This window comes from Malaclemys terrapin, chromosome 5 (genome assembly GCF_027887155.1).
Source record: "Malaclemys terrapin pileata isolate rMalTer1 chromosome 5, rMalTer1.hap1, whole genome shotgun sequence".
Taxonomy (NCBI): domain Eukaryota; kingdom Metazoa; phylum Chordata; order Testudines; family Emydidae; genus Malaclemys; species Malaclemys terrapin.
Window position 1 is genome coordinate 134,613,124 of NC_071509.1, and position 13,929 is coordinate 134,627,052.

The 13,929-nt window shown below is 52.5% G+C and overlaps 1 protein-coding gene across 1 annotated transcript in view; it reads right to left on the reverse strand.

Annotated features, from left to right (window-relative positions):
* Positions 1 to 13,929, reverse strand: part of WRN (WRN RecQ like helicase) — a 119,590-nt gene that overhangs the window by 50,699 nt on the left and 54,962 nt on the right. The window contains exons 16-18 of the mRNA XM_054030237.1: positions 8,896 to 8,978; positions 7,132 to 7,238; positions 5,687 to 5,874 (exon numbers count right to left, since the gene is read on the reverse strand). Of these exons, the coding sequence (XP_053886212.1) occupies positions 5,687 to 5,874; positions 7,132 to 7,238; positions 8,896 to 8,978 (378 nt within the window). The remainder of the gene's footprint in view (positions 1 to 5,686; positions 5,875 to 7,131; positions 7,239 to 8,895; positions 8,979 to 13,929) is intronic.

Sequence of the window (13,929 nt, forward strand, 5' to 3'; positions counted from 1 at the left end):
AACCCCCAGTTATACACACAACCCCTCGCTCCAACCCGCCCAGCCTGGCACCCTCCCCCCTGCAACCTCCAGCTATGCACACAACCCCTCGCTCCAACCCGCCCAGCCTGGCACCCTCCCGCCTGCCCGTAACCCCCAGCTATGCACACAACCCCTCGCTCCAACCCGCCCAGCCTGGCACCCTCCCGCCTGCAACCCCCAGTTATACACACAACCCCTCGCTCCAACCCGCCCAGCCTGGCACCTTCCCACCTGCCTGCAACCCCCAGTTATACACACAACCCCTCGCTCCGACCCGCCCAGCCTGGCACCCTCCCGCCTGCAACCCCCAGTTATACACACAACCCCTCGCTCCGACCCGCCCAGCCTGGCACCCTCCCGCCTGCAACCCCCAGTTATACACACAACCCCTCGCTCCGACCCGCCCAGCCTGGCACCCTCCCGCCTGCAACCCCCAGTTATACACACAACCCCTCGCTCCGACCCGCCCAGCCTGGCACCCTCCCGCCTGCAACCCCCAGTTATACACACAACCCCTCGCTCCGACCCGCCCAGCCTGGCACCCTCCCGCCTGCAACCCCCAGTTATACACACAACCCCTCGCTCCGACCCGCCCAGCCTGGCACCCTCCCGCCTGCAACCCCCAGTTATACACACAACCCCTCGCTCCGACCCGCCCAGCCTGGCACCCTCCCGCCTGCAACCCCCAGTTATACACACAACCCCTCGCTCCAACCCGCCCAGCCTGGCACCCTCCCGCCTGCAACCCCCAGTTATACACACAACCCCTCGCTCCAACCCGCCCAGCCTGGCACCCTCCCGCCTGCAACCCCCAGTTATACACACAACCCCTCGCTCCAACCCGCTCAGCCTGGCACCCTCCCGCCTGCAACCCCCAGTTATACACACAACCCCTCGCTCCAACCCGCTCAGCCTGGCACCCTCCCGCCTGCAACCCCCAGTTATACACACAACCCCTCGCTCCAACCCGCCCAGCCTGGCACCCTCCCCCCTGCCCGTAACCCCCAGTTATACACACAACCCCTCGCTCCAACCCGCCCAGCCTGGCACCCTCCCCCCTGCCCGTAACCCCCAGTTATACACACAACCCCTCGCTCCAACCCGCCCAGCCTGGCACCCTCCCCCCTGCCCGTAACCCCCAGTTATACACACAACCCCTCGCTCCAACCCGCCCAGCCTGGCACCCTCCCCCCTGCAACCCCCAGTTATACACACAACCCCTCGCTCCAACCCGCCCAGCCTGGCACCCTCCCGCCTGCAACCCCCAGTTATACACACAACCCCTCGCTCCAACCCGCTCAGCCTGGCACCCTCCCGCCTGCAACCCCCAGCTATACACACAACCCCTCGCTCCAACCCGCTCAGCCTGGCACCCTCCCGCCTGCAACCCCCAGCTATACACACAACCCCTCGCTCCAACCCGCCCAGCCTGGCACCCTCCCCCCTGCAACCCCCAGCTATACACACAACCCCTCGCTCCAACCCGCCCAGCCTGGCACCCTCCCCCCTGCAACCCCCAGCTATGCACACAACCCCTCGCTCCGACCCGCCCAGCCTGGCACCCTCCCGCCTGCAACCCCCAGTTATACACACAACCCCTCGCTCCAACCCGCCCAGCCTGGCACCCTCCCGCCTGCAACCCCCAGTTATACACACAACCCCTCGCTCCAACCCGCCCAGCCTGGCACCCTCCCGCCTGCAACCCCCAGTTATACACACAACCCCTCGCTCCAACCCGCCCAGCCTGGCACCCTCCCCCCTGCAACCCCCAGCTATACACACAACCCCTCGCTCCAACCCGCCCAGCCTGGCACCCTCCCCCCTGCAACCCCCAGCTATGCACACAACCCCTCGCTCCGACCCGCCCAGCCTGGCACCCTCCCGCCTGCAACCCCCAGTTATACACACAACCCCTCGCTCCAACCCGCCCAGCCTGGCACCCTCCTGCCTGCCCGCAACCCCCAGTTATACACACAACCCCTCGCTCCAACCCGCCCAGCCTGGCACCCTCCCGCCTGCAACCCGCAGTTATACACACAACCCCTCGCTCCAACCCGCCCAGCCTGGCACCCTCCCGCCTGCCCGCAACCCCCAGTTATACACACAACCCCTCGCTCCGACCCACCCAGCCTGGCACCCTCCCCCCTGCAACCCCCAGTTATACACACAACCCCTCGCTCCAACCCGCCCAGCCTGGCACCCTCCCCCCTGCAACCTCCAGCTATGCACACAACCCCTCGCTCCAACCCGCCCAGCCTGGCACCCTCCCGCCTGCCCGTAACCCCCAGCTATGCACACAACCCCTCGCTCCAACCCGCCCAGCCTGGCACCCTCCCGCCTGCAACCCCCAGTTATACACACAACCCCTCGCTCCAACCCGCCCAGCCTGGCACCCTCCCACCTGCCTGCAACCCCCAGTTATACACACAACCCCTCGCTCCGACCCGCCCAGCCTGGCACCCTCCCACCTGCCTGCAACCCCCAGTTATACACACAACCCCTCGCTCCGACCCGCCCAGCCTGGCACCCTCCCGCCTGCAACCCCCAGTTATACACACAACCCCTCGCTCCGACCCGCCCAGCCTGGCACCCTCCCGCCTGCAACCCCCAGTTATACACACAACCCCTCGCTCCGACCCGCCCAGCCTGGCACCCTCCCGCCTGCAACCCCCAGTTATACACACAACCCCTCGCTCCGACCCGCCCAGCCTGGCACCCTCCCGCCTGCAACCCCCAGTTATACACACAACCCCTCGCTCCAACCCGCCCAGCCTGGCACCCTCCCGCCTGCAACCCCCAGTTATACACACAACCCCTCGCTCCAACCCGCCCAGCCTGGCACCCTCCCGCCTGCAACCCCCAGTTATACACACAACCCCTCGCTCCAACCCGCCCAGCCTGGCACCCTCCCGCCTGCAACCCCCAGTTATACACACAACCCCTCGCTCCAACCCGCTCAGCCTGGCACCCTCCCGCCTGCAACCCCCAGTTATACACACAACCCCTCGCTCCAACCCGCTCAGCCTGGCACCCTCCCGCCTGCAACCCCCAGTTATACACACAACCCCTCGCTCCAACCCGCCCAGCCTGGCACCCTCCCGCCTGCAACCCCCAGTTATACACACAACCCCTCGCTCCAACCCGCCCAGCCTGGCACCCTCCCGCCTGCAACCCCCAGTTATACACACAACCCCTCGCTCCAACCCGCCCAGCCTGGCACCCTCCCCCCTGCCCGTAACCCCCAGTTATACACACAACCCCTCGCTCCAACCCGCCCAGCCTGGCACCCTCCCCCCTGCAACCCCCAGTTATACACACAACCCCTCGCTCCAACCCGCCCAGCCTGGCACCCTCCCCCCTGCAACCCCCAGTTATACACACAACCCCTCGCTCCAACCCGCCCAGCCTGGCACCCTCCCGCCTGCAACCCCCAGTTATACACACAACCCCTCGCTCCAACCCGCCCAGCCTGGCACCCTCCCGCCTGCAACCCCCAGTTATACACACAACCCCTCGCTCCAACCCGCTCAGCCTGGCACCCTCCCGCCTGCAACCCCCAGTTATACACACAACCCCTCGCTCCAACCCGCCCAGCCTGGCACCCTCCCGCCTGCAACCCCCAGTTATACACACAACCCCTCGCTCCAACCCGCCCAGCCTGGCACCCTCCCGCCTGCAACCCCCAGTTATACACACAACCCCTCGCTCCAACCCGCCCAGCCTGGCACCCTCCCGCCTGCAACCCCCAGTTATACACACAACCCCTCGCTCCAACCCGCCCAGCCTGGCACCCTCCCGCCTGCAACCCCCAGTTATACACACAACCCCTCGCTCCAACCCGCTCAGCCTGGCACCCTCCCGCCTGCAACCCCCAGTTATACACACAACCCCTCGCTCCAACCCGCCCAGCCTGGCACCCTCCCCCCTGCAACCCCCAGCTATGCACACAACCCCTCGCTCCGACCCGCCCAGCCTGGCACCCTCCCGCCTGCAACCCCCAGCTATGCACACAACCCCTCGCTCCGACCCGCCCAGCCTGGCACCCTCCCGCCTGCAACCCCCAGTTATGCACACAACCCCTCGCTCCAACCCGCCCAGCCTGGCACCCTCCTGCCTGCCCGCAACCCCCAGTTATACACACAACCCCTCGCTCCAACCCGCCCAGCCTGGCACCCTCCTGCCTGCCCGCAACCCCCAGTTATACACACAACCCCTCGCTCCAACCCGCTCAGCCTGGCACCCTCCCGCCTGCAACCCCCAGTTATACACACAACCCCTCGCTCCAACCCGCCCAGCCTGGCACCCTCCCGCCTGCAACCCGCAGTTATACACACAACCCCTCGCTCCAACCCGCCCAGCCTGGCACCCTCCCGCCTGCCCGCAACCCCCAGTTATACACACAACCCCTCGCTCCGACCCACCCAGCCTGGCACCCTCCCCCCTGCAACCCCCAGTTATACACACAACCCCTCGCTCCAACCCGCCCAGCCTGGCACCCTCCCCCCTGCAACCCCCAGCTATGCACACAACCCCTCGCTCCAACCCGCCCAGCCTGGCACCCTCCCGCCTGCAACCCCCAGTTATACACACAACCCCTCGCTCCAACCCGCCCAGCCTGGCACCCTCCCACCTGCCTGCAACCCCCAGTTATACACACAACCCCTCGCTCCGACCCGCCCAGCCTGGCACCCTCCCGCCTGCCCGCAACCCCCAGTTATACACACAACCCCTCGCTCCAACCCGCTCAGCCTGGCACCCTCCCACCTGCCTGCAACCCCCAGTTATACACACAACCCCTCGCTCCGACCCACCCAGCCTGGCACCCTTCTCTTTCCCCCCCTGCACACATTCTCATTCCAATCCACTCAGCCTGCCACCCTTCACCCCACATCTTCTCAGATCAACAGCTCTCACATTTTTTTGTAAACAAAACCAAACCCTCCCCTGAAAATAAAAATACAATAAACAAACAGAAATAGCAGACACAAATAGCTATATGTTGCCCATATGAATGGAATCACAACACAACAGTAGTGACCCATCAGCAACTACAGAGACTGCCATTGAAACCCAACCTTCTCCTGCCCACCCTACATACGTATCATGCTTTCATTTTGGTGTTTGTGTATCTGTAAGTCAATAAAAAAAAAAAAAGAAGAGACTGTCCGTGCCAGCCTACCTGTAAGGAAACACATTTGGAATTTTTCATTTCCAGCCAGGCAAATGAAAACGCAATGCTAGAAATCAAAATCATCACTCTGAATTTGAGCATAATCCTAGTCTTTTTTTTCCACATAATATGGTTTAGAAGGTAATCCACTATACAGCTGAATATTAGCATTTGCATTGCACTAATGCCAAGATTAGTGCCCCTGTATGCTGGCCACTGTACAAACACAGCAAGAGACTATCCATGCCCTGTAGAACTTATTAAATAGACGACACAAATGGTGGGAGGAAGAAAGGCAGAGACGTGAAATGATTTGCCCAAGATCACACAGCAGTTCAGCAGCAGAGCCAGGAAGAGAACCTAGTCTCCTGGTCCCAGTCCAGTCCAAGTCCACTTTGTTATTCTTGGTTTTGACCCCCAGTCTGGCACACCTTTGATAATATCTGAGATACAACAGCAGGAGGTGACAGAACAAGCAAGCTAGTAAAGTCTCACCTTTCCTTTTTAATAAGGAACTGTTTTAAATCCTGAAAGATACGTCCAGTTTTTCGTCCAACTTCTAAGTATAGGTTAGGTCGGTCAAAACTAGTACATGTGACCTGAGGATTCTTTAGGGTTAGACAGCGCACTATGTCTTCTCTAACTGAAGGGCTCGCTGTTGCAGTTAAAGCAACAATAGGAACCTGAAATGAAAAGCAGAGAGAAATGATGGAAGGAAAAAAACAAAAACTGAGACACGTCATTCTTGCTTTTTTTTTTTTTTTATTATTGTGATTCAAAGTTAAGGAAAAAATGGGATGAGACTAGATATCCTGATCTGCTTAAAGTCCCTGGAAAATTGTATGCTTCTGAAGAATACAGACAATATTATACTTCCCAGAGCTTTTTATTGTCACAAATAAATATATTTTAGCTATCCTTCCATAAAAGCAAATGGACATTCACCTGTCTACATGGGGGAAACAGAAACTATATTTAAACATATATTTTTTTCAAACTGGATTTGGACAATTATCTTTACATTACAGTTTCTTCAACAGGATTACACAAATTTTCAAATATGGGTGCCTAAAGTTAGGTACCTTAGGACAAGATCTTTAGAAATAGGTGCCAAAAGTTAGGCCCCTAAGTCCATATTTCAGTCACCTACGGTTAGGATTTTCAAAGATGCCTATGTGACCAGAAGTCAATGAGATCTGTGCTTCTAAGTCAGTGGGGTGCTTTTCAAAATCCCATCCGTAGGCTCCTGAATCCATATTTAGGCACCTAAATTGAGGCTCCTATTTTTGAAAAAATTTGGCACTTAGTCTGTGTTTTATCACCTAAATAAATGGCAAAATTTTCAAAAGCACCAGAACTCCAGGATACACAAATTTGAAAGTATGGTGACATAATGAATAAGATGTTTTAAGTCTAGCACCTGAGTGAAAAAAAACTAATCCTGCTTGAATGGTGGAAGCCCATGTATCAGTACCTACATACAGACCAATATTTTCCCCATGACTAAAATGTGTCCTTTTCCAAAAAGGTTACAAAAACATCACTAAGGGTCTGCATATTGACAGCCATTCACTGCATTAATATAAATGTGAATACATTATAAATCAAGTTCTTCCATCAGATGCACACACACACTTCCATCGCCTTTGAACTGAAATAGAACATGTAGGTACCTATATCTGAAAGCATATTTCATAGCTATGAAGGCTTGAAAAGTGGCCACCCTAATTTACATGGCACAGGAGTATTTCAGGGCACACAATAGATCGGGTGTGCATTCTGGTTTTATTCAAATTTCTCAGTGCTTCAAGCATGTCTAAAGAAGAGCAATGTCAGGAAAAAAAAAGTCATAACCCTACTAGAAAAATTTACTTTTAACACATAATTTACAACATCCTTTTTTATCTTATTTACAAATGAGCTATACCCTGGAGCCTCACCGAAGGGAGCACTTTCTTTAACGAACCCAAAGTCCTAAATGAATTTCTGAAGTCATGGCCCCACTCTGAAATACAATGAGCCTCATCGACCGCTATCAGCGTGATACCTGGGGTTGGGGGGGGGGGGGAGGGGGAACACAAAAAATGAACACAAAAAAGTTATATAATATTAGACTGATTTAGGAAAGGATACCAAATGTTCTAGAAAATAAAAATCTCTTTTACTGAAGTTAAACTTTACAGTGAAGTCTGATCAGCCCTCGGATACTATGCAGATGGGAGCCCTGATAATTCCAGAGAAAGGTACAATTAGTTTGTGTGGGTTTCTAAAATGGCTTCTAGCGTAATGACCAGTGGAAATCCATTTTCACACTGACCTCTTTTCATACGAAGCCACGAGAGATTCACAGACCTTCCCCCTCTGCTCCACTTTTCCCTTCACCATGTCCCTGGCCTTCAAACCCACTGCTCATAAGATGTGTGTCACATCAGCTCCCCCCTTCTACACAGCAAGGCATGTTTCCTCTCTCCTTTGGTGCCAATAAAGACTTCAGGCCAGTTTGCTAATCTTCATCGAGGTGTTTATCAATTTTGTTTCCTTGGCAGTGAAATAAGGCCTGAGAATCCCAGGATTTCTCCAGTCCTCTTAAGAGGTCATGTGAGTATAGGTAAATCTGATGGGAGAGGAACTTCTAAAGCAACTCTTCATACTAACACATGCATCACATATTGTGGTTTGAACCATCACTCTGTCTCTGCAACCAGTGCTTTTATCAACCTGTTATATAAAGGACTCTGCAATTTAAGGGCCGTGTCCTGGAGGTACCAAGCAGACTCAAATCCTATTGATTCCAATGGCTTTCAAGACGCTCATTGCATCTCCCAACACTGGGCACTAAATTGGGGACATCACAAAAATTGTTTGACGTTTGAATGATTTTGAGTTGTCCTGATGGTCACTTGGGGCATTAGCTTCATTACTGTGTTTAGTAAGAAAAATAGTTTAGTAGCCACAATACTCGTACTGCATGCATACTTCTGAGAATGTTGAGTGCATGTTCTGAAAAGCCTACACTGATCCTTCTATTATCCCTGTTCTTACTAGCTGGTATTTCATGCAGAATGAACATTATGTGCCCTCGCTATATCTATATCTCTATATAGTGATTATCTTAATGTTATTGTAACAGTCTGCTGACACCAGTCAGTGGGGATTGCCATAATGGCCCCTGAACTTGCTGTTAGTGTTGAGAAACAGTGCTGAAAAATTCTCAAAACAGGATATATTAAACAAATACAGAGAAAAAAAATATTAAAACACATCACTGGTAGGACCTTTGAATAAAAACAACGTAATCCAATTGCTACTCCTAGAGGGATTCTGCACCAAAAAAATTCTACTCACAATATTTTAAAAATTCTGCCAAATGCTGCTCCGGCTGTCAGCCCCGTGCAGGGCAAGTGTGGCTAGGGCTGTCAGCCCCGGGTGGATAGGGCTCCGGCTGTCAACCCCACACCTGGTGAGGCTTGGGCTGTCAACGGGAGCCCCGCCATGCGCAGAGCTGACAGTGGGAGCCTTGCTATGTGCGGGGCCGAAATTTGTGATTTTCATCAACAGGAAACATTTTGATGGAAATCACAAATTCTGCATGAAAAACTAAAATTCTGCAAGGAACAGTAATTCTGTGCCAATTGTGCTGTGGCGCAGAATTCCCCCAGGAGTAAATTCCCCACAACTCCCAAAATTAACCTACCACAACATACCAATGGTTTGGTCGAGGTCCTGAAGTAGCGGTAAGTTCCCTGAGCAGAACTCTGGAGTTATATACACAACTCTATAGTGGCCCCTACAAAATTGGGAAAATACATTGTCATATGCAGCAGATGAAAGAGATCCCAAACAATCCATCCAACTGAAATGAAAGAGTGCATCAGATAAGATGAAGGTGGGGACAATACAGAGAGGTTGTGAACGGGGACCCTGAGAGGAAACGAATGATGCAGCGAGAGGGTAGAGAGACTGGAAACAAAAGAGGGAAGGCGGATAGAGAAAGAGGAAAGGAAGTTCTAGATTTTAAGGCCAAAAGGGGCTATTATGACCATCTAGTCTGATCTCCTGCATAGCCCAGGCCAGAGAATCTCACTCAGAGATTCCTGCATTCAGCTCAGTAACCTGTGGCTGAGTTAAAGAGGTAGAAAGAGATATCCAGACTTGATTTAAAGACTCCAGAGGGGAAAAGAAGATAAGCTCAAATATTAAATAAAACAGAACAGTAACACTGAAAGGGAAATAGATTGAAAGACAAAGGAAAAGTCAGTCATAGGCTGTGCAGGAAGCAATGCATACATTTACCTAACACTCTCCAACTTTAGGCCCTGTTTTTAGTTGCTTATAACTTTCCCAAGCTTTAACCATTCAGACTGAAATTTTCCCAGGCCAGTTGTCTGCCGCAGGCTGAATTTTCTGGAATGGTTTAGTTAAAATAGTTCAACCACTTCTGAGAAGGAGATTAGAAAAAAAATTGCCCATGTTAAAAAAAAAAAAAATACAACTATTTTAATTGAACTTCAAGTGTCTTCATGCTTTGGAGCAGGGACTGGAAATTTGGTGCAGGGGATGATGATGTCACTCCAGTGTCAGATATGCCTTCTGCCATCCCCAGGAAAGTCTCCCCAAGTTTGGTCAAGTTATGAGCTTCTGAAAATCTCAGAAGAAATCTCTGCCACTCAGCAGAGGTGAGAAACTGGCAGCATTACTCTCCAAAGGGTCTGAACTTTGACGGGAGGACTCCTGCCTCACACTGAGAAAGCAGGACGATCAGCAAGTTATCTTAAGTGCCTATATACAAATGCAAGAAGCCTGGGAAATAAGCAGGGAGAACTGGAAGTCCTGGCACAGTCAAGGAATTATGATGTGATTGGAATAACAGAGACTGGCTGGAATAACTCACATGACTGGAGTACTGTCATGGATGGATATAAACTGTTCAGGAAGGAGAGACAGGGCAGAAAAGGTGGGGGAGTGGCACTGTATGTGAGAGGAGTATGACTGCTCAGAGCTCCAGTATGAAACTGCAGAAAAACCTGAGTCTCTCTGGATTAAGTTTAGAAGTGAGAGCAACAAGGGTGATGTCGTGGTGGGAGTCTGCTATAGACCACCAGACCAGGGGGAGGAAGTGGACAAGGCTTTCTTCAGGCAACTAACAGAAGTTACTAGCTCACAGGCCCTGGTTCTCATGGGGGACTTCAATCACCCCGATATCTGCTGGGAGAACAATACAGCAGTGCACAGACAATCCAGGAAGTTTTTGGAAAGTGTAGGGGACAATTTCCTGGTGCAAGTGCTGGAGGAACCAACTAGGGGCAGAGCTTTTCTTGACCTGCTGCTCACAAACAGGGAAGAATTAGTAGGGGAAGCAAAAGTGGATGGGAACCTGGGAGGCAGTGACCATGAGATGGTCGAGTTCAGGATCCTGACACAAGGAAGAAAGGAGAGCATCAGAATACGGACCCTGGACTTCAGAAAAGCAGACTGACTCCCTCAGGGAACTGATGGGCAGGATCCCCTGGGAGAATAACATGACGGGGAAAGGAGTCCAGGAGAGCTGGCTGTATTTTAAAGAATCCTTATTGAGGTTGCAGGAACAAACCATCCCGATTTGTAGAAAGAATAGTAAATATGGCAGGTGACCAGCTTGGCTTAACAGTGAAATCCTTGCTATCTTAAACACAAAAAAGAAGCTTACAAGAAGTAGAAGATTGGACAAATGACGAGGGAGGAGTATAAAAATATTGCTCAGGCATGCAGGAGTGAAATCCGGAAGGCCAAATCACACTTGGAGTTGCAGTTAGCAAGAGATGTTAAGAGTAACAAGAAAGGTTTCTACAGGTATGTTAGCAACAAGAAGGAGGTCAGGGAAAGTGTGGGCCCCTTACTAATGGGGGAGGCAAACTAGTGACAGAGGATGTGGAAAAAGGTAATGTACTCAATGCTTTTTTTGCCTCTGTCTTCACAAACAAGGTCAGCTCCCAGACTACTGCACTGGGCAGCACAGTATGGGGAGGAGGTGACCAGCCCTCTGTGGAGAAAGAAATGGTTCAGGACTATTTAGAAAAGCTGGACAAGCACAAGTCCAAGGGGCCGGATGCACTGCATCCAAGGGTGCTAAAGGAGTTGGCGGATGTGATTGCAGAGACATTGGCCATTATCTTTGAAATCTCATGGCGATTGGGGGAGGTCCCGGATGACTGGAAAAAGGCTAATGTAGTGCCCATCTTTAAAAAAGGGAAGAAGGAGGATCCGGGGAACTACAGGCCAGTCAGCCTCACCTCAGTCCCTGGAAAAATCATGGAGCAGGTCCTCAAGGAATCAATTTTGAAGCACTTCGAGGAGAGGAAAGTGATCAGGAACAATCAGCATGGATTCACCAAGGGCAAGTCATGCCTGACTCACCTAATTGCCTTCTATGAGGAGATAACTGGGTCTGTGGAGGAGGGGAAAGCAGTGGATGTGTTATTCCTTGACCTTAGCAAAGCTTTTGATATGGTCTCCCACAGTATTCTTGCCAGCAAGTTAAAGAAGTATGGGCTGGATGAATGGACTATAAGGTGGATAGAAAGCTGGCTAGATCATCAGGCTCAACGGGTAGTGATCAATGGCTCCATGTCTAGTTAGCAGCCGGTATCAAGCGGAGTGCCCCAACGGTCAGTGCTGGGGCCAGTTTTGTTCAATATCTTCATTAATGATCTGGAGGATGGCATGGACTGCACCCTCAGCAAGTTCGCAGATGACATTAAACTGGGAGGAGTGGTAAATACACTGGAGGGTAGGGATAGGATACAGAGGTTCAACAAGGACAAGTGCAGAATCCCATGCACTGCTAGAGACTAGGGACCGAGTGGCTAGGCAGCCATTCTGCAGAAAAGGGGCTATAGTGGACGAGAAGCTGGATATGAGTCAACAGTGTGCCCTTGTTGCCAAGAAGGCTAATGGCATTTTGGGCTGTATAAATAGGAGCATTGCCAGCAGATCGAGGGACATGATCATTCCCCTCTATTCGGCATTGGTGAGGTCTCATCTGTAGTACTGTGTCCAGTTTTGGGCCCCACACTACAAGAAGGATGTGGAAAAATTGGAAAGAGTCCAGCGGAGGGCAACAAAAATGATTTGGGGCTGGAGCACATGACTTATGAGGAGAGACTGAGGGAACTGGGATTATTGAGACTGCAGAAGAGAAGAATGAGAGGGGGTTTGACAGCTGCTTTCAACTACCTGAAGGGGGGTTCCAAAGAGGATGGAGCTAGGCTGTTCTCAGTGGTGGTAAATGACAGAACAAGGAGTAATGGTCTCAAGTTGCAGTGGGGGAGGTTTAGGTTGGATATTAGGAAACACTATTTCACTAGGAGGTTGGTGAGGCACTGGAATGGGTTACCTAGGGAGGTGGTGGAATCTTCTTCCTTAGAGGTTTTTAAGGCCCGGCTTGACAAAGCCCTGGCTGGGATGAGTTAGTTGGGGACTGGTCCTGCTTTGAGCAGGGGGTTGGACTAGATGACCTCCTGAGGTCCCTTCCAACCCTGATATTCTATGATTCTATGACCTCACTGAGCATGCTGTAACCTTCTCACAGTTCCTATATGCTGACTGGACTATGTGTGCGCCATCCCGGGGGTGCCAGGGCTGAGCAACCCCTTCCCTGCCACAGGGAGTCGCACTTGCCAGAGTTGCTGTGGCGCTGTCTGCCAGGACTTGGAGAGCAAGGTCCTTCAGCTCGAGGAGAGACGTCCTGAAGGCCAGATTCATTGTTCTTGTTCTCCCAGGATCTCCTGCTCATTGGGAGCCCATAGGTTCATGGATCTTATCAGAACGGGAGACCAGGCCTTCTGTGTGGTGACCTGGTCATGGCATGACTCCCGGTGAGGTTGAGACAGGGAGGGCTCACCATGCCAAGCACAGACCCACGGCTGATGCATGTCTGGAGAGGATTCCAGGGTTGTGGGGTCACATCACACCCAGCTGAAGATGAACAATGCTTCTTTAGCACCAAAACCCTGAAATGTCTTTACCTTGAGAAAATCAGTGCCACCCTTGGGGTGGCCAGCTCCCAGATGGGCACTGGGGCAGTCAGGCTGACGCAGCAGCACGGGCAGACACAGCGCCGTCAGACTCAGACTTTCTGTGTCAGGGGAGCCGCAGGGCTGACAGCTCCTCTTTTTCTCCCACCCTGGTTCCAAGGGGGAGGACCAGTACCACTATCCTCCCTTTGAACAGCACTCAGGCCTACCGTGACAGCAAGGGAGCTGGCTTCAGCAGAGCTGAAGTGGTTGATGAAGTGGTCAGTCTTGGGGACTGGAAGCAACTCCCATGAGCTTCCCTGCTTTTGGTACCAGAGACTCAGGACCACAGGGTAGAATTCCCTGCTCACCAGGCACTAAGGGATTGTGTCTCAGCACAGGGTCAGACCAACAACCCACATCTAGGGCAGAGCTGCTGCTGCTGCTCAGAATCCGGCACTACCCATCAGAACACTCCACAAGATGGCGCTTCAGGCAGCTGCTCTAGTATATCAAGTCCTGGCAGAGACGAATAGGCAACCCAAGCTTCTCTTGAGGACAGGGCCTTCACCTTATGAGTCCATCCCCAATAGTCACTAATTCATCACACGAGGGGTCGGGTTTAAAGCCTTTGCCTCAGCCATGAGTTGGAAAAATGTGATCAGAGCCACAGGGACAGCCAGCAATAAAGGAAACTAATAAATAGAGCCAATAAAGCAGAGAAAACTATCAAACGCTAACTGAGTA